The 21,131-nt window shown below is 39.7% G+C and overlaps 2 protein-coding genes across 4 annotated transcripts in view; both read left to right on the top strand.

Moving 5' to 3' along the window:
* The window catches only part of mgll (monoglyceride lipase), a 44,150-nt gene extending 30,775 nt beyond the window's left edge, over positions 1-13,375 (top strand). For both annotated transcript variants that reach the window (XM_080497461.1, XM_080497460.1), the window contains 4 exons: positions 3,390-3,500; positions 3,983-4,072; positions 6,010-6,225; positions 8,643-13,375. In XM_080497461.1, coding sequence (XP_080353587.1) covers positions 3,390-3,500; positions 3,983-4,072; positions 6,010-6,225; positions 8,643-8,771 — 546 coding nt within the window. In that variant the 3' untranslated portion in view covers positions 8,772-13,375. The remainder of the gene's footprint in view (positions 1-3,389; positions 3,501-3,982; positions 4,073-6,009; positions 6,226-8,642) is intronic.
* A 5,619-nt stretch (positions 13,376-18,994) lies between these two features.
* The window catches only part of prkar2aa (protein kinase, cAMP-dependent, regulatory, type II, alpha A), a 46,397-nt gene continuing 44,260 nt past the window's right edge, over positions 18,995-21,131 (top strand). The window contains exons 1-2 of one of the 2 annotated variants that reach the window (XM_080497415.1): positions 18,995-19,546; positions 20,379-20,655. In XM_080497415.1, the coding sequence (XP_080353541.1) occupies positions 20,412-20,655 (244 nt within the window). In that variant the 5' untranslated portion in view covers positions 18,995-19,546; positions 20,379-20,411. Of the gene's footprint in view, positions 19,547-20,374; positions 20,656-21,131 lie in introns of both variants that reach the window. The other variant, XM_080497414.1, reaches the window with a different exon arrangement.

Raw genomic sequence — 21,131 nt, 5'->3', positions numbered from 1 at the left:
CAGATCAACAAAGGAGCAGGGTGGAAATGCATGCCGGTTGAAACAAAAGATTGCTTGTGTTGTGTTTTCTTTCTCTCTTGGGTGGTTCTCAAGCCGCTCCTTGCATCAGAACCTCTCACCTACTTTGCTGAGCCCTTGCTACTTCAGTCACAGGAGAGCAGCCACTCCCTGTCCACTGTTGCAAGCTTAAGACACATCATTTCACCCTCCTCTCACTGAAACTCACCCCTCCTTATGTTAGTTTGCAATATTTTAAATTAGTTTTAGATGGATAATATATGTACTTTGTAACTGCATTTTAGTGGAGTCTTTTTTGGGGGGTTTGATCATTTTTGCACTCTGGTGATTTCATTCTTGTCGAGTACACTCAATAAGGATATTGAGTACAAAATAGAATCACTGCACTTGCTTTTGGCTTTTATTAATTTGTCTACTGCTTTCTTTCTTTTAAGACTGAGCATCTTTGCTGCATCTTGGCAAATGAGAACTGGCTCTCAATTGCCCTGTCTGGTAAAATGAAGGTGAAATAAAAATGTAAAAAAAAACAAAAACAAAAACACAATACCACCTTGTTGTCATGCAAACTTTTACAGCCCGTTCATTATGCAGCATTCAATGTTGATGCTGTATTTTTCCAGTATCCTATAGTACCCCATAATCTAAACACTAATTGTGAAAGGTAAATAACAGTTTCCAGATTGTAAGGAGAGTTGTTGTTTTTTAAACTTTGTTTTTTATTTCATTTTCAATTTTCATGACATTCACAAAACAGAGATAAATCAAAAATACAAAGGGGCATATCCACCATGTTTGGCATTCTTTCATTCTTTCTCAGTCCTTTAAATTACCATAATTTCCGAGTTATTAGTCGTAGTTTTTTCATACGCTTTGAACCCTGCGGTTTATATAATGATGCAGCAAATTTGGAGATTTTTACAGGTTAATGGGCTTCATGCCGCTGGATTGTACTTCCACATGCTGTTTAGAGCGCCTCTGCTTCTCCAAAACCTGCCCTAAACGTAATATTTCTGCTCTTTATGACCTCGTCTTGTGCTGCTTTCCGTGGTCCGGAATTCCAGCAGCTGATGGCTGTGAGTGATGCGTTCAGGTGCATCCCGTAAAGCCATCCTGCTGAAGAAATCTTCCTCCTCAGAATCACAATCAACAAATAACTGATAAAATTATCACACATACTGCTGTGAGCAGGAATTTCCAGCACTTTGAAAGACATATTTGGGGGCATTGATGAAAAAATTAGGAATCCCCATATTCCTGCAGGGAAATTCCTGCCCTGTTACAATGTGGACACCTGCGGCTTATAGTCAAGTGCAGCAATAAGTCTTTCTCTGCAGCTTCATCAATTTTCCCGAAGTATATGACAACATAGTTAAATTGTATATCATAAGCCAATATGTTATAAAAAAAAGTTTAAACATTTTGTACGGTAAGTTTTGTACTGTGATGGACTGGTGACTTCTCCAGAATGCCCCCAACCTAGTTTATGTTAGGGTAAAGCACAAAACTAACTACATTGTAGGTACATTAATCCAGAGATCATGTTTAAAATGACTTGTCTCCTTAAAATGACCGAAACCAGCTGGATGACAGTCGAACAAACAGACCAGACAGGAAACGACACGTAAACAGGAAGTGTGCATACACATTTACAACCAGTTGCATGAATTGATGTGCATCTGCTTTGTTTGTGGGTTATGGCTGTGAGTTCAGGAGGGCTTCAGCTACATACTGCCGGGTGTCTTTGCACTGAAACGTGAATTAATTAAATTCTGTGACTGTAGTAACTTTAACTTTTTGTTTTATGCCAAATTACCTGTTTATTAACAATACTTATATTGTATGCGCTTGACATAACTAGTCTATGAAACTCGTCAGGATTATTATATGTCCTTGCTCACTTTATTTTGTTCTGGCTCTATTTAGGTTCCCTGCTGCTACACCTCCCTCTAAGGTTCTCTGGCGCCCCGCTGGGGTGGCTCACGCCACACTTTAAATACCCCAGTCGCATGTTGTTAAAGGAACTGCTTTGATTTGCATGCTGCAGTAACTGGGACTGTGGGTTGTGAGTTGACGGCTTAAAATACAGCGAACAGCTTTGACATGAGCCCAATGAGAAGAAATGACTTATTAGATTAGTGTATGAATCCTCTACTAACTCACCTGAACCGTAGAACTCAGAAATGATGATTGGAAAAGTCTGGGAAATCTTTTATCAATGTCTCCCCTAACCAAACACTCTGAAAACCACACATAGAACCACCTGCTCACATAACTACGTTTGGTTATTTATTTATCTTCCTCTTAAATAATGAAGTTCCATTTTTTTCTCCTCAGTAAAATTCCCCTTCTGAATTGCTGATTTAATGTGTCGCAAAAGCCATGATAACTGGGGCAGTTGTGTCCTGGACTTCAAGGCTGCAAGCTTGTGACTGAAAGGTCAGGGTTCAAATCCCACTTAGGATTGTGTCAGGAAGAGCATCCGGCGTAAAGTATGTGCCAAGTCAACTGTGTAGACGACTTGATCCATTGTGGCGACTCCAGTAGAGAGCAAACAACCAATGATTAGTAACGACTTTAAAACAGGCATCAAATAATGTAAAGCATCAATTCAATCTGTTGAAAGTAAGAAAAAGGGAATCAGTGGATTTTAAACAAAATACTTCCAACTAATCACACGTTTGTGTTTAAACACAGGTGGGTTTCATTATCATGGGTAAGAGTTGACAGCACTGTTTTGCTTCAGATTTTACTTTTTTTCTTTGTTATATGCCACTTTAAAAAGGGATGACTTTCAACACTCATCTGGCAAAAACTGCTTAGCATGCTCGGCGATTGAAAGACTAAAAGAGGGAAATATCTATCTCATTTGATGGTATATGTGTGTGTACGTGTTTGTGACTTTAATATCGCTTTTATATGGGCTGTATGGTGTTTGTCGTTTGCAACCATTATTCATTTTTCATTATTATTAATTTGTTCCAGACATGTCAAAACATACACAAAATACAGACACATACAAAATAGAAAAAAATCTACTAACACTCATATGAATTTGTCTATATATACACACACACATTCACGCTCACACACACACACACATATCCAATGAATACCCACCTTTGTAGATAGCCATACTTGTGTACATACACATAGAAATACACATATACTGAAACAAATATATCTTGCTTGACATCTCTGAAAATGGGTATGAAGATCCTCGCCTCACAGTGAGAATATACTCAATTTGAGTCTGGGCTTGGTGCTCTTTCTGTACAGAATGTGCATGTGTGCATGTTTTAGATCAAAATGACTTATTATTTGTAGCTGAGATTAATTCACAATATGTTTCCTCTTTGCTATTTGTCCAACAGGGTGGAGCAATCTCGATCCTAACAGCCTGCGAAAGGCCTGCTGACTTTGCTGGAGTGGTTCTGATTGCACCGCTGGTCCAGATGAACCCCGACTCGGCCACTCCGTTCAAGGTATCGCAGCATTGTTTTGTTTTTGGGGGGGTTTCATCTTCTAAACTGCCCTTGCCTCTTCAAACCCACGAGTCGGCTGTTTTCCTCCACTCAGGCCTGCTGTGGATAATGACTGTAATACTGACACCTTTTATTTTGTCGGTGTTCAGGGTAAGAAGCAGTTTAAGAACCACTTAAGCATTATCAGCTGTCTATTACTGCCTCGCTGATACCAGTGTGTCCCGTTCTGAAGGCCAACCACTAACAAAACTGGCATGGCATACCTCTGAAGCAGAACAAAATACTCGTTTCTGTTTTTTCTTTGCATGCTCTAACAAAAGAAAATGTGTTTTTAAGTGTAGCAGCCACACAAAATAGTACCAACACTCACACAAACTGTAACACTTGTCAGATGGAGAATAAAAGAGAGGCTTTCTCTGGTGCTGGTGTGTGAAAATGAACTGAAACGTTCAGCGTGTCGTGTTTTTCTCACTTGTTTGCAGGTTTTTCTGGCGAAGATCCTGAACCACATGCTGCCCAGCCTCAGTTTGGGCGCCATCCAGTCCAAGTGGGTCTCACGGGACCAGAAGCAGGTGAGAGACAATTGTTAGTGCGTGTGTGCATGTGTGTGCGTGTGCAAGTCTGGGTGGGTGAGCTGTAGTGTCGTCTGGTACTGAAACATCATGCCTCGGGGGGGTCGCAAAAAATAGAAAGTTTGCTATGCATATTTTGAGTCCTTTCCAAACACTAAGTGTCTGTCCATGTTTGTATACTTGGAAGGTTTGTTTGTGAGAATGTTATTGCGGTGTGTTTTGTTTGTGTGCGTTTCATGCACGCCCACCGATTGTATAACCTCCAGAAAACACACAAAAGCAGAAAGGCCTGTTTGCACGTACATGTTGGACGTGTTTGTAGTTTTCATGCTAAGTAGTCCCACATCCTGCAATTTATCCATCCCACCTCTAATTAAGGGAGACAAAGCAGATCAGTAGATATCAAAATGAAGTTTCCTGGCAGGATCACGCAGTCGCCAAAAGTTCTCACAACCTTTGCTTAAGTAGAATTCCAGCTAACCATTTGGAAAAAGATTTTTACAGTAGAAGCCTAACATACATACATACATACATACATACATGGATGATCATATGGCTTCTAACACCATCAAAAATACAATTTAAGATACCTTCAATATTGTTCAAAATGTAATATTCACTTTCGTGAACCTTTACAGAACATACACTTTCTGCTTACAATTTACTCAAGGAAAGAAGTTGATACTGAAGTAATACTTTTATTTCTATATAATGGAGCACATTCCCACCACCAAACACTGTAAAGTACTGTTGATGCTTATTTTATTATTTCTAAAAGGGTTAGATTATCTATTTTCAGTTGATGGCTTTGAAGATCATCTGAGAGCAGATACCCAAACAGAATTGAACAAAATGCATTTGGTTTTTTAATCCTTCAAATTAGTCCATGCCAATCACAACACAATTTCCTTTATTGTGATAACCAGATATTTGTTGCAGCGTTGCACAGATTTTAGGATTTTTCCCTTGATGTTTACATTTTAATTCCTGGTAAATGTAGAAACAAAAATTAACTCAAACATATGTTTTTGGACTGTGGAAGGATAAGAGAGTATATGTGGAGAAACCCTGTAAGGCAAGTGTAGTAACCACAAGAAGTATTTTACTTCATAATGAGATGTGTCATCTTTATTTATAAGAATATTCTCTTTGATGCTTCTCTGTTATTTTAACTTGACATCTTTCTTGTTGAATACGAAGTGAGAAACATGTGAGTAAAGAGAAAATAATTAATCAAGACTTTGTAGTTATGAATTTATCTCAGACGAGTCTTCACAAAGCTCCGAGCTGCTGAACAGGTCACGGTCACAGCTCAGCTTGCACTCATTCATCATTCAAGACATCTGTGACACCTGAGAGAAGCTGTTTCTAATCAGTTGTGCTTACATGAGGAAGCTTACGACGTATGTGAGGGCGCATTGCTATTCTGTTGATTCACACTCATTTAAAACCTCTTTTTAACTTCGTTCCAACCTGCACCCGTGTGATCCGTCTCAGCCATTTAATGTACAACTCTAGTCCCCATGTTTATGGATTTTCCAGGAGTCTTTTTAATAGTTGTAATTCTCCTTTGAGACTGCTTCTGCGCTTGACTTCTTTCCATATTTGGTCAAGGCTATGCATTTTATTCGCTTGCTAAATATAGATTTTGAACTGAAAAGTTAAAGTTCCAGCTGTGCTTCATCACATTGTCAATTCTATCCTTAAATATACATTAATTCTCTTCGTTGCTGTATCCAAGTTAGGGCTGCACAAAGTTACTCTGGCAGAATGCTGCCAGTCCATCACAATGCCAACAGAAAGCACACACTTTAAATTGTGGGAAGAAGCCAAAACAGTACATCTGGAGAAAACTCAGGCAGCCACAGAAGGAACATGCAATCTTCATGCAAGCCAGTTCTTACTTCTCCCAAATCTCTCTCTCTTTTTCCTGTAAGGTGGAGGCCTATGAGAACGATGAGCTGAACTTCCATGGTGGGGTACGAGTGTCGTTTGGCATGCAGCTGATGTCAGCAGCCACCCGTATCGAGAAGGAGATCCCGTCCATCAGCTGGCCCTTCCTGCTTCTGCATGGAGATGCTGACCGGCTCTGCGACATCGGCGGCTCCAGGCTGATGTATGAGAACGCTTCCAGCACGGACAAAAAGCTCAAGGTGGGAATCATTTGTTAAATCACATAACTAGATTTACAAGTAGCATAAACTGAATGAAAGAACAAGTCATCCGTAGTCTCAGCAAGACAATGAATGAAAGCCACGTCCATTTTCTGCACTACTTTACCCAGTTTAGAGTCCCAGGAGGCTTGGTCTGATCCCAGCTGAATGTGGATGAATGCAGGGTACATCCTGGACAAAAACAGAGAGACTTGCAGGCACACACACTTGTCTTTAACCCCATAAGCAGTTTTCAAGTCAGTTATTAATAATTTTATAAAAAAAGAACAACTTTTGGACTGTAGTAGAATATTGGTCAGAACTCATCACACATACAGAGATAATGTGCAAACTCTATATAAAATGACTAAGGCCCAATTAAAATATTGTTTGCAAGTGAAAACATAAAAACTTTCAGAGTGTTTTGGGTGTCTGTTTACATGAAAATGCTACGACTCAGCCTCCATGAAATCGTGGCAAAACTCTGTGACTCCATGGAATGGGGGGGTGATTTACTTTTCTGAAACGCTGCCTCTTCGCATGCACACCACGGCCGTTATGTAGTTGTTCTGCAAATACATATATAGATGGATAATTACAACAAACGCCACCTCCAGAGTGTCATGTCTTCCAGTCCATATTCTCCAGGGACTTGGTAGTTGTATAGTTGACAGTGACTTGTAATAGCAATCCAACTCCGTCATCTGTCCATACAAATGATTATGTACTGCCATTGTTAAATGTTTTTAGTGTACTGTTCTTTGCACATGTGTGGTTTCATTACTTAAACAAACAACAGCAACCACTAGTGGCCCTCCATCAAATCTACATCATTTTTAGTGCTTCGGCTGGTTCAGTGTAAATAGACGTCAAAATGTTGCTATATAAACATAACACGTTTCTGAAACTAAAACATTTAAATGATGCATTTTCACAATGTTGTCGCGTAACTGGGTCTTGAGAGTTGAACCAGAGGTAACAATACTAACAGTTACACAAGTGTGCAGCCAATTGTCGATATGAATATGGAATATCAGGCATGTGTTCCAGAAGGTATAAAACACTGAGAGGACATTATGTTAATAGATTAATGCACATTTCCCAAAGAGGTTTACTATCTTTTGAAAATGCTTGCATTGTTTGTGATTGCATCTGTTTTTAGTGTGTTTCAAAAGGAGCTGCAAATCAGTTCCTGAGCTGAGATTCTGCTGTTAATGTGGTGAGAGCTGGCTCTCCTCTTGTTTGTCGCCTTTATTATAAGATATTTTCTGTGTTGTTAGTGGAGTCACCTCGCCAAACCACGACCTTCAAGTCAATATCTCTTTGTTCAAAGGTGTGCAACTCAGCAATCTTGAATGGCAAAGATGCCACGAAGATCAAATCTATCTTTGAGTCTTTTTTCAAACATAATTAGTTGCTCTCTTTCTCCTCGTACGATAAGGAGAGATGGTCTTTGTACCAGGAGGACCCAGCAGCAGCTCCATCATCTCTCAAGGCCTCATACATGAATCATCCACTCTGAATATAATACTATTAAAAATTAACCTATAAAATGTAAGATTATATGGGCATAACAACATAAAATGTAGAGCTACAAGAGGCAAAGAGTAAACAGGTAAAATATACTGGGGGTAGGCCTTACGATCTGTAACACACAAAACTACATTTCACCAACTACATCAAACCTCGAGATGTAAAACACACAAAACTCTCATGAGAATAATACTCCTGTTTTCACTCGTGATGTTATTCATAGTTAATCACCTGCAAAATGTTGGCAAACTGAAAGCTTAATCTATTTGAATAGTCCTTCATTGTCACTCTTTTGCAGTGTTAAAACACAGTTTTAGCAACAGTGAAATGCCATGACAGCAACCTCAGTGACAGCAATTAAAAAATTTAAAAAATACAATAATAAACAAAAATGTAACAAAAAAGTATAATATGATAACATTATGGGGAGTCAGTACCGGTGCGACGGCATAGAATAAACCCTTCACTTGTCAGACAGAAGCAAGGTTGTCATTTGCAGAATGTCTGTCTGTTAAAATGGCAAGTTTAGAGTGTCACATGGTTTCTCACATGGGGAATCAAAACGAAAGGAGAAGTGACAGACTAGAAAAGAGAGACGAGCTTCACAGAGGTACTTCTTTCTTTTCTATTGCAGCACCGTGAGAAAATTAGATCCTCGATTAGTGTTTCGGATCAGGAACTGTTTTCATCAGGTCGGGGATGAGTGAAATGTTAACAAAGAGTTGTATGAGGAAGTCCTTCAATCACAGAAAAGTGTTTGTTCGTCGGTTTAACTAACAGGAAGAGTTTGGCTTCTGATAACCAAAAACCCAGACTAAACTCATCATATTATCAAAGTTAAGTAAGCTTTAACTGCCTAAAATTGCTCTCACATTTTTTCCCAGGTCTACGAAGGAGCTTATCATGCTCTTCACCACGACCTTCCCGAAGTGGCCGAGTCCGTGCTGAAGGAGGTCACCGGCTGGATCACAGAGCACCTCCCTCCTCCCACACAATCACAAGGCTCGTCCTAAGAGGCCTGCTCACTCTTCTGTAGTCTGTCAGACATAACAATACTACTGCACTCTTCTGGGTGATAACTTTGGGCATATAAAGGAACATTATACTGTCTATAACCTTTATCCTCTGGGCACATACTGTACAAAAAAAGACTTACGCCTTTCTTCTTTTGTGCACCTGTCAATCTGACCAAGGATTTAAATTGGATGATGGGATCAGAAACTTTTTTGTATTGTATATACTCCATTTTGAATCAAGGGGTGTGCCTCATGTTATCTAGCCTGTGGGATTATTTGATCACTCTTATCATGAAGCTTTTACTACACAAGTGCAGCCCAACTGTAGTTGAAGTCACAGTTTGCTTGGGTTTAAAGTGCAATAATGAGATTTTTATCGTTTCATGTACAGCAAACAGGACAGATCTTAGATCTTTTAGATAATCATGACATATATGACATGGTGTATTATTTATCTGTACGGGAATGTTCACAAACAGGCCACCTCAACATTTAGCTGGGCACCACTGCACAGGAGAAGCTGTCACCTTAAACCTCCATGTGCTCCGAGTTGAACAGATCTCCCTCGCCTCTCCTGCTTGTTTTCCTTATAACGAATCATGTTTTCTGAAACAGGATGACAAATATAAGCTGAAGAACAAATCAGAGTTTCACAGCACCTCAGTTTTTCCATTTTACTGGTTTTTTTAATTCTTCATAATTCTGCAATTGTTTTTGCTCTCTGATGTGATTTTCGAATGAAATTAGAAATTAAGCTAGTTATGTTTCTCTAAAAGCTGAAAAAACTGAGGTGCTGAAAAGCTGCCAGCTCGTACTTTATTAGGTCCTTAATCTCTACTAGCCTCTAATAATATAGAGGATGAGACAAATTAACAAGGTGAAGCTTCACTGTCTCTCTCTCTCTGTAAGTGGAAAGAGAGGAAGAGGTCAAAGGTCAATGGGCTTCTCTTCTGTGTGGCCTCTGACCTCTAAATCCATTATTGACTTCACAGTCATTCTTCAGAGCCACACCTTCATTAGGTTTGGAGTAAAGGGTCCAGCTGGAGAGCGAGGGGGAAACATCAATCTGTCTCCGCAGACAAAAGAATTCATCATCTGTGTTCACTGAGCATCTGTCGTCTGGTAAATGCTCTTATCCTCAAAGGTATCTAACTGCATTTATTAGAGGCATGAGTATGGGGCTATTATGGTGGCAAAATAACTAGTGTTTTGTCCTCGATGCACATTTGTGTGTGAGTGTATCGAATTGTGTGCAATTAGAATCATGTGAATTATACAATGTGCATGTGTGTGCATACTGAAATGTATTGTTCAATTCAAGGACCTGTGAAGGTCCCTTCTCTTACTCAACTATATTTTTACAAGTAGATTTTTGCATTGGCAGTAATTTTTCTATAATAGTTATATTTCTCCCTCAGCTAAGTAACACTGTAGTAAAGCTCAGTGGTTACAATTTTAACATTTACAGGAGCTGAATAGGACCTGACTCAACAAAGACAAATGTGGGCAAAAAAACTGTAGCGATGGACAAATCCGGACAAACTCCAGCTGGATAAAAGTCTTCTTTGTGGTGCAGGTGATGACAGAGACTGTTACACAAACAAATTACATGATAGAATTTTGATAATTAACTGTGGATTTGTGCATGCAACTATGAATATGCTTGCACAAACCAAAACACATACTCTCCACAAGGGTTATTTTGATACCATAATAGCCCCAATACATGAATAGCATTTCAATGGTTTTCATATTTGGTTTCATTTTAGATCATTAAAAGTAAACATCTGTTCAAGTTGTAAAGTAGACTTCATGGCTTGATAGTTACCAGTCGATAAAGTTAACTTAATTCTTCTAAATCCCACCCATTCAGAGTACCTGAAGCAGTCATTCCCCTCCTTTTTCTTTCCTTTTCTTTTCTTTGGTTGTATTGCAGTGGAGCCATTCTTAAAATCAAGCTTGATCTCATGTAGGACCTGTCTTTATCCAGACCACAGCAATAAAGTCACAGTAGCTTATATTTTTGGTAGCTGGTTAATTATAAGCTAAACAGATGCACACTGAGCTCACTATTGTATATTGTCAGGTAGACTGTAGTTAGCAGCTGATGCTACACGCACTTTTCCCACCTATTCAGCAAGAAGAAGGTTTCACGTCTTGGCACGGAACAGAAAAAAGGGATCAAGTTTGTTTACTTCAGGGTCGTATGTCAGTGAAAACACATCCACAGATTCAACAGTGCCATCCTCGCTCTTTTATTAGTTGGCCTTCTTTTATTTATTTTTTTTATTTTCTTCACCCCGAGTTCAAAGAGATTCATGCAGAGAGTGTCAAGGAAGTGTACTGTGGTATCCACGGTGACCATTACTCATGTGTAAGCACAGTGGTGGTCCAGCAGCAGGGTGGATTTTTACATTTTCTGTAACCAAGGTGATCACTGCAGGACTTGTTAGAATGAGATTAATATCCTGGCTCTGTCCGTGGTGTCTAACTTTCTGTCTGGACACTCTGTCCCATCCTGTCTCACCTCGTGTCACCCTGTTCCACCCCTCCTATTCTGTCCATGAAACAGAGCCCCATTAGACTGCATGTTATAACATTTTGTGCTGTCAGCTGTCCACACTGCCCCTTGTGGGCAATTATGTCAGCAGCAACCAGTTATTGCTGGAACGCTCAACTAAAGTCTTAAATTCTCACCTTGCACGAATGGAAATGAGACATATGGCTACAAATATGGATAATGGAATAATGCCATGTATCTCAATTTAATGATGTGTTAATTACAGGGTAAAATGAAAATATTGTCCATAAAAGGCATGAAAGCCACCAATTTTTCAAGTCTGGATTTTAACATGCAATATATTTCCACAGATTTTGATTCTGCCCAGCTTGAAGCTGCATCTTGTGACCTTAGCCAGCTGTGTTGGAAAACAGAATTAATTCAGTGTGATCATGAAAAAAAAAAAATGGTTGTGACAACTTCACATGGAGCTTTCCATGGAACAAATAGCAGGAACTCCAGGATGTGCGTGCATCCTCTGCTCTCATTTCACAGGCAGTTCCTATTTTGCCAGAACAAATATCAGATTACACTCCCATGGGTGCAGACACTGATGGAGAAGTAAGAAGTAATGTATTCATCAGGCCCCAGTGGGAGACAGAGCCTTAACCCCAGCCAGAACTGCAGTTTTGTTTAGTTTTTTTTTGTTTTTTGTATGAGAAGCACTTCAAACACAATCTCCTCCTGATTAGGCTGCAACCGGCGAGGAGCGCACAAAGGCTGCACAGTCCCAGTCGCATTCAGATTCCTAATAGCACCCCTGCTGCACCACATCAGCACAATAGCGCCAGCCTCGCAGGGTCCCGTGTACCGCTACATTTTCGAAAAGCTGTACCTGTCAGACTACGTGAGTGGATATTACTGCTGTCATTAGCTATGGGGGTGGAGAGATGGAGGAGGAGAAAAGAGGGAGAGAAAAAGAGGAGAGAAGCTGTCAGTAACCATGGCAGCGGCTTTTTATTTTTTCCTGAGAAATCACCCAGTGAAAAATGTGTGTTCATTAATGCCAGAGGAAGTGTGGCAGACGCTGCTGCGCTCTCGGAGCTGCTTGTCCATTTGCTGCTCTGAGGATTCCCTTTTGTGTTGAGCACTGAGATAAGAGAACAAATAATTAGCTTTATCAGCTCACAGAGAAATCACAAGAGCAGCATGTGTTCGCCTAATTCTGAACTAATTGGACTGAAGACAGCATATGCATTCTAAAAGAGACTTTTTTTTCAATTATATTTTGTATTTTTTCCTCCACTCACCTAAGAGGTTTAGATGTCTGCTCACCTGCACAAGGTGTGCACTCATGCTTCACAAAGCTTTGTAAGCCTCCCCATCCTGGCCAATAACCTCTCCCACTTGCATACATTGTTATACCGGCTGGGTGCAGGCTAGTTGCCATATTGGAAGATAGCCATGTACGAAAGCATATATCTCCTCGACTGTTAAGATTTTTCTTCTTTATCGTGTACATGCAAGAGGTGAAGGAGAGAAAACAAGTACTGCTGAATCCATGCAGTCTGCAACTTTTATAACAGAATGATCAATTGGCTCACTGGTTTATCAATATAGACATGTTTTTGTTGTCTATTTTAAAATCTTGACTTTATGACTGTTTCTAATAAATGAACTGTTATGTTGGTGTACTGAGGGGCACAGGCCAACCTTTCTTTAGTTTTAAGAGATTAAAACGCACTGGAGAACTTCAATATAGAGGCGTTTTGGAAAATGCTTTGAAAGCAGGAAATACTAGAAAAGACATTTTAAGTCCGCTGTCATGTTTTCTTTTGGGGTTTTTTTAAATACAAACAATCCAATGCTAAGAAAGTGTCACTGAAGGACGGACTAAGTTTAGAAAATGTGGAAGTCATTTCCACAAAGAGTGATGTTGCATTTTGTAAGAAAGCCTCAGCTGAGATCATGCTGGTGTTACTGATGAGTTCATTCCTGAACTTAATTGTCAAGCACTGTATAAAATTTATCAAAACATTTTAAACACACGCACACACACACACACACACACACACACACACACACACACACACACACACACGCACACATTCTGTCTTACATATCTTCTACTTGTTTTAATATGCTAGAAGACTGTCCATATGTACAGTCAGCAATCTTACATATATGACAATGTTTCTGATGAGATTTCACAAAGAAAATATTTACTGATGTGTGCCTGAAATTAATGTCTTGCTGAAGAAATTACTTTTTGTTGTAGGAGTTTGAACGTTTCAAAGTTTAAATGTATATTTTCTAACCAGATCATAATAGTCAGGAGATTTTACTGCCACAGGTTTGTTATCATTTGATTGTATCATTTGATTTTTTTTCTGGAGATCACTTTGACTTTGATATTTGAGGTATAACTTCTTGAAATAACTTATGAACAAATAGATGTATTTCCTGTATCTCCACTAGTCTTGAACCATATACAGTGGGCCATCTTCCAAGGCTTTTGTGGCTGGTATAGTTTCATCATTTAAAAGCACATTGAAACTCACCCAAGTATGTAGTAAAGTGCACTATATTAAAACAAATGTACATCAGCATTCCCCAATTAAAAAAGCATAAACAATATATTTCAGAACGAAATTGTAACTATCAGGTTTTCAAAAGTAGGAGAGTAAAAGAAGAATCCAAGACATTTTTTTAGATGTTTGTAACAGTATGTGCTCCATGTTGACTTCTCTCTTGTCCTGGTGTTGTCCGTGCCTTATTACTTGTTACTGAATGTGTATCGGAGCCGTTTGTGCTCATGAGTGTTTTTGTCCCACAGACATATGTGTCTTAAATGGCTCTGGTTCCCTGACTGTCTCTCATCACATCTGTTTCTGCTTCCGTAAATGTGCCTGTCTACTTGTCTTTCTCCTGTTTGTCTCGTTTAAATTATGTCTTGTCTGTCTGAATCAGGGGTGTAAACAGATTTAGGTTTATCGGAAAATAAAACTGTTTCTGATTATTTCAGTGCAGGCCGAGCTACAGCACATGAATACCTCCCAGCTCCTTTCAACAACTGTTTTCTTTTAGACATCCAGAGATCCCAGTTCTTAATATGAAGGACAAGTCTTTTAAGTTGCTCTAATGGCTATGTATTAGGTTTAAATGCTCTGTTTGCTCCCATGTGGTCCCAACCGAGAAGACAGTATATCATATAATAATAACTCAGAGATTTGTAATAGAACAAGAATCAGATGTGTGTTTTTTTCCTAGTCAGTGTGAGCTGTTAATAATAATAATTCATAAAATTGATATAAAGTATGACAGATCAAAGTTTGACACATTTTCTCATGTCATTGTGGAGTACAAACCAAACCAATCAAAGATTGAGTTAGTCTTTAATGAGGGCGTTCCGTGCCCAACAACAAAAGGTTGTTTTTGGAAACATCACATTCTTGAGTCTTCCTTGTAAAGGTATGTGTTGTTTGTTTTAACAGCTTATTAAGTACTGGACGACACTTTATTTGAATAGTCGAGTGCTGATATTCATCTCTGAAGTGATTCTGAAGTCACTTTTTAAACTCATACGTTGGATATCAGCATCTGATAATTTATTTCAAGTGTGACAAGATATTGGATACTGTATATAAGATGTATTTAAAATGTAATGATGGAATACCTTCTGAATTGCTGAATGTCAGGCCACTTGTTACTAGACAGTTCATAATGTCACTACTCTCACAGAATAAATCTACTTGACTGTTTAACTGCACAAGTTGACTTTGCCTTCCTCGCATCTTCTTCCAGGTGAAAGTGATACTTTTTCGATTGTAATATTTTTAAACATATTTGAGGTGGGAAAAAAAATGTATATGTACATCCTTTGTGTTGAAGCCAACATTACAAAATGAACTTGTCAAATCTCACACAACTTTCCATTCACCAATCAACCTCGCCTTCTTTCCTGGGTCTGATGTTTCTCAAATCATTCTACCATTGATACATGAGCTTCCTCTAGTGGTTCATAGAGATAACTCATTATTTGAATAGGAATCCATTTGAAAATCCCATTATCACAAATAATAGTTTGAATGAAAGTATGTATATAAGTGAGCATTATCTTTTTTATTTATTTGATGACCAAACGCTGTTATTCTAAATGTATTTATTATCAGTTACTAAATGCGTTGTGCTTCTTGTTTGGAGGGGTTTAAGTGCCATTTATAATGTTACAAGTTTGTAGTTTGAGGCTGTGGCCAAAATTATCATTGTAGGAGTAAACATGCCTCTCATGAGATAATGTCCATAGCTGATAACTATGTTTATTTTAAAGAGCTCTCTGTATTCTCAGGTGGTACGAGAGCCACTGCTCTCACACAGTGTGAACTATCTTAATATCCAAAGCCTCAGAACAGTTTGAGCCTATCCAGTTCAGGCTTACTCAAAGCAAAGTAAAGTTATCCCAGTGATAGGTAAATAGTCTATTAATGGACAAACAGAGAGAGAAACAACTTCACACAAAATGGATCAATGGATGCTGATGCTATTTTCGATGTGTCCATTAGTTTATGCAGCAAACCCTCTACTGCTGCACAGTAATATAAAGATTTACATGCAGTTATCATTTCTACAGCTGCATTAGGAGACAGCTCAAAGCTATAGGCAGGAAATGCAGAACAGCTCCTCAAAGGATGAAAAAAGTAAGTAGGTAAATGTTACTTGATATCAAATGTTGCAGATAAAAAAAAAAACACAAAGTGCGCCGAAATGAGGCACAATAAAACATAATACAAAGTTAAACACTAACTTAAGTAAAAACCTTTCTGTAAAAATGTCTTCAGACGCTTTGTATAAGGGTGAATGGACTTTGTACTGAGTAAAGAACAGAAGGAGAGAATTTCAATCTCAGTGCCACTGCCTGGTGCGCGTTAGATTCCCTGTGTGGCACTAACAGCAACTTCTGTTTTGATCTGTTGACCTGTAAGCCAGGGAAGAAGAATATGGTTTCAGCAGAAACATTGGAGAGCGTGACTATGTAGGGCCATAAAGGTTAAGTTTCATTTATAGACTTGACAGCAGAGCAGTTAAAGAGAATGAAAGGCTCACTACAGACAGTAGGTGGCAGTATGTAATCACATATTCCATTGACAAATAGTCTTGGTTATATGAATGTGATGCACCAGCTGCTGTTCCAGATCAGCGCATACACATACAGGCATGAATGAACCACGGATTAAGCAGAGATTAAGTCTGGTTTTGGTGAATTGAGCTATATTAGGTTGTCAGCCTTCATGACACAAATTTACTCATGTCCGAGCACAAGAGTAGTAATGCAATGAGCCTCTTGGTTATTACTTTAATGACACAATTTCATTCAAATACTTGTTTTTCTTTTGTGTTTATCTAACAAATTTCATTTATCACTATGCATTTTTCTAATCACAAATGTATCATGTGTTGTCAAAGAATCACCTGATGGTATATTTCCCTGATCATTATTTGAGTCATTCTTGTTTTTATCTTCATTCATTTTAAAGTGGCTACAAGTGACCCTCAAATAACTTTGAATTACTACAAGCATATGGAGTGGTATTTATCATCACTCTGTGTTTTCTTTTTGCAAATCTCGTATCCTCCTCCACCTCCCTACTCCAATAGGTCATCTTCACGTCAACACCAGATAACAACCAAGGAGAAGAGAGGCTACATGAAGTCCAGGAATGGGATATTTTGAATGGGTGAATACTGGAAGACGTTTTCTTTTCTCAATGCCCTATTTTCTCTCCATCCTCCCCCTCCTGCTTCACTGGCAGAATGTAGGCTAGCAGCTCTCCACGAGACATTTTTGGAGTTTGCTGGAACCACATTAGCAGCATCTCCCCAAGGACGACACTTCTAAGAAAGCCAAGACCGGAATCCACTCTGCATGTGAATATTCATCTGTCACTTTCATCCAAGGCTGCACTGCCACTTGTTGCTGAGGGTCCACTGGGAAATCCCTCCACAGGAAAATGCACCTCCCCATGAGGACTGGCGGACATGAGACTTGTAACGAGGTGGTATAAAGTGATGATTGTTTTTGACAGGAGATAACAATAAAGTTCCAAAGCTAATTGATTTCATCTGTATACTCATGCTCTATCATAGCCTTTTAGACAGAGATACATCACTGCCATTATGTGGTTTATTTTTAGTTAGAAGGTCCTTTGTTATGTAAAATTAGCTTTGCCCTGGTTATGAAATTGGCCGTAACCTTCATGTAAAATTTTCAACAATAAATTTATTATAATATGTATTATTGCTTGTTTTGTAATTAACATTAACGGGTTTTTTTCCCTGCAGAGGGAGCATGAACAGTGTTTCTTTCTGTGTTAGCTGGAAACAAAGACCTGAGCCAATCAGAAGCCGGTTCAAGGAATTAAATCCGGGCTCATCGTGGCCATGGCAACGGCTTTACTTACCTCAGTGACAGCTGAGAAATGGAAATGGTAGAGGAGATGCTGCACAGGCTGTGGCTGTGCATAGCAAACCTCTCAGAATAGGTTCCAACAGCCCCAACTGCAGTGACCCCACTGCACTTTGGCAGGCTCATTTCGGGGGGGTGACAGACAGACTGAGGACCTGGAATCAAGCAAAGTAAACAGAAGTTGATGGATGCAGTTGTGGGTGGGAAACAGGAAACATCAGGAGCAAATAGCACAAATGGAAAGAAAATATTATGGTTATATTCTTGAGGTCACATCTGAGTGTGATGTATAAATCCAGAGAATGATAGAATGACAGACAAAATCATGAAGTGAAATTTTGTGGGTAAGGAAAAGATAATGAAGGTTAATGGAAATGGGAAAGCAATGAGGGCAAGACAATGAATAGATTTTCAATGTTCTCTAAATAGTACCAGAGAAGTATTACCCTTTTAAAGGTATCGTACTAAAATTATGTTGGCATATAAGGATGTCGAATTGGTCAAATCACGCTTTATTAAAGTACTTCCAAGATGGGAATTTTAATCTTTATAAAAAAAAAAGTTTCCTATAAAAACAAGACTGTTCCCTAATTTCAGTTCAAATCCATGTGTTGCACTGCACATGTTCTGGGTTATTATACCATCAAATTTAGTAAGGAGGCTTTTCCCATCCCCCCACATTTTTGGGTAATTTAAGTAAACACTATTTGTTTTTTCTATGTATTTCACTATGACTATAAATTCATTAATTATTCATTCATTCATGCTTTCATTCATTCATTCACTCATTCATTCATTTGAAGTCACTTCATCGTATCTTTTAACTTTTTTGTGATTGCAGGGATGAATTGTGTAGATAGGGAGAGTTGTAACTCACTTTCTCTGCAAGTTAACATACAATAATAATAATAATAATAATGATAATCGTCAATATCATCATCATCATCCTCATTATTATTTTTATTCTCACAAATGCTGCAGAGTGACGCTTCATGGCTGATTCTTTATGAATTAATTATTTCTAAAGATCTAAGAAACTGTCAAGGCCATTTATGTGGGTGTAGTCCTTTTCCCAACGTATCACACGGCTCTGCCTTCAGTCCCGCCTTTTTTCCTGGATTCATTAACCAATTGGCTGAGATGTTTTACTGCTTTGTTTCTACTGGCTCAAAAACCCGTCAATCTCGGCATAACTCAATTTGTCAACGGGAAGCCCCGCCCCCTCACGCTTTGCAAAGGCAGCAGTTCATTGGTGAGCGTCCGGAGTGGAGCTGTGGATTACCTCGCCGGGAGGGAGGAGGAACCGTGTTTCACTTTAATTCCACAGGCTTCTCACGCTGTTGTAGCCTATCCATTGCCAGAATAACATTTCATCAAAGGGTTTCTTTTTCTCCCCCCACCCCCCCCCGGGTTGTTACCGCGGGATGTGCTAGTGAGCAAGTTAGCCTGTCAGCTAGCCAGCCAGTGACACTCCAAGTCCCACCCTCAGCCTCCGTGCGTGGACGTTGGAGGACTGCAGCAGTGAACTCCAGTATTTCCCTCCCTCTCAACTTATTCGCCAGCATCCCCCGTGCAGCTGGCCGGCAAGGGAAAAAAAAAAAAAGAACCGTCTCCAAAAGGTTAGATTTAGGTTAAAGGCGACCCCGACGTGAGACAGTTGGCTTTCCGTTCGCTCGACAAGTGTCTTCCGTGGAGGGATTCGGTTGCTACACTGGCTGAAGACAGAGACTGGATAAAACGAAGAGGAGGATCAGAGAGACGCAGCTGAGGAGGGGACTGGCTAGTATAGCCGGGGAGACAGATTCTCACGTAAGTGACCGATGGTTAGTGTCATTAACCGGCCACCTTTGACGACAATCTCCGGCTCAGCACCTCCAGCCAGTGCGCCATACTTCGAGCTAACGGTTACAACCAGGCTTCCTTGAGGGTGGTTCACTTGCTAGCATGGCAGCTAACACTTGATGGGGTTACATTGAGAGTGCACTTCAATCTCAGCCCGACTGCCCCCTTGCAAAATCTATATGTTGTTGATTAATGTTGAGTTAAATAGATAAGTTTGGTCGCGGTAACTCCGGGTCGAGCAAACCTTGCGAGTTGTCACAAGTGTTAGCCCATTAGCCGCCGTGCTAGTTGCTAGTTGCAGCCGGCCACCCACCCAAGTTGACAGCTCAGTTTCTGGTACAAGGCAGCAATGTTGCGGAAGCCAGCCAATATCACTGATTATGTTTGCAAATGCGAGGCTCATATCTGCTCGGTGCAGCTGTGGGTACTCTGTGTTCCTCTGCTCAACCCGAGATAAAGTTGCCACTGAGAGACAATGTTGGAGCAACACTTCAAATACAGACTTGCACTCCATAAGGCAGACATGGTAACGATCTGAAAATGTTTGACCTGGCCAACATAAGTAATAGTTCATCTGCTACCTATGTTATTCCAGTATAGCTCAGCTGCAGTAAAGAATTGCCATTATTTGGCATTCAGAGGCCACACACAGGCACACGATGTACTCACATAATACTAAAAGTCTATTCATATCAACAATGGGCCAAGTCTCAACAACACCATGACCCTGTTCATAAATAACTGTACAAAAGTAAATCTTGAAGTCTTTTTTTTCCTCTTTCTTTTTGTGTTCAGATAGAAAACACACACTGCCTCCAATCCGCACACAGCCATGAGTATTGAGATACCGGTGGGGTTGACAGAACTGCTGCAGGGATACACTGTGGAGGTGCTGCGACGAAGGCCATCAGACTTGGTGGATTTTGCAGTACAATACTTCACCCGCTTGCGAGACAGCAGAAGTCAGGATGGGGCCAGCACAGGCAAGATGGGGAAAGGAGTGGTGTTTGACGGAGAGCCGATGCAAACAGAGTCCAACGGCGAAGATGACGAAGATGATGACTCCGACTTTGAGCGTAAGTTGATATTTTGTTGTTACGCTCGCGACCTGTTGTGCTGAAGGTGTTTGTGTGATTGAATGCAAGAGAGAAAGTGTCTTGTTTGCGAGGAGGATGAAGATGAAGGTGAGACCTGAAGCCTTTTCAGTGATATATCAGAATCTCCCAAGCCTTTTTTTTTCTTTGACAGCTTCCCACAGTGTGTAGTGACACTTTCCATGTTTTTATGTGTGCACTTGAACTCTGAGAATCTCACCAAGCTGACAATTTGACAAGGTAGCCTTTAACTGCCATTTGTCTGATCTAGGACTTTTTCATTTCTATGAGCTATTTGACTAGTTTAATGAAAAATGTTTTCTGTTTTTTAACCTATAAATCCCTCTCCTGGCAAAAAAACTTTCTTTTTGTTAATTAGTCTCATACATTTGTCAAACACTCCAAAATGGCAAGTGCAGTTGGGAAATGTTTAATTTAAATACCCCCCCCCCCCCCAT

Source organism: Blennius ocellaris (assembly GCF_963422515.1).
Source record: "Blennius ocellaris genome assembly, chromosome: 5".
In the NCBI taxonomy this organism is placed as follows: Eukaryota; Metazoa; Chordata; class Actinopteri; order Blenniiformes; family Blenniidae; genus Blennius; species Blennius ocellaris.
Note: the sequence above shows the minus strand (reverse complement) of the source record. Positions and strands in the feature narration are given on the sequence as shown.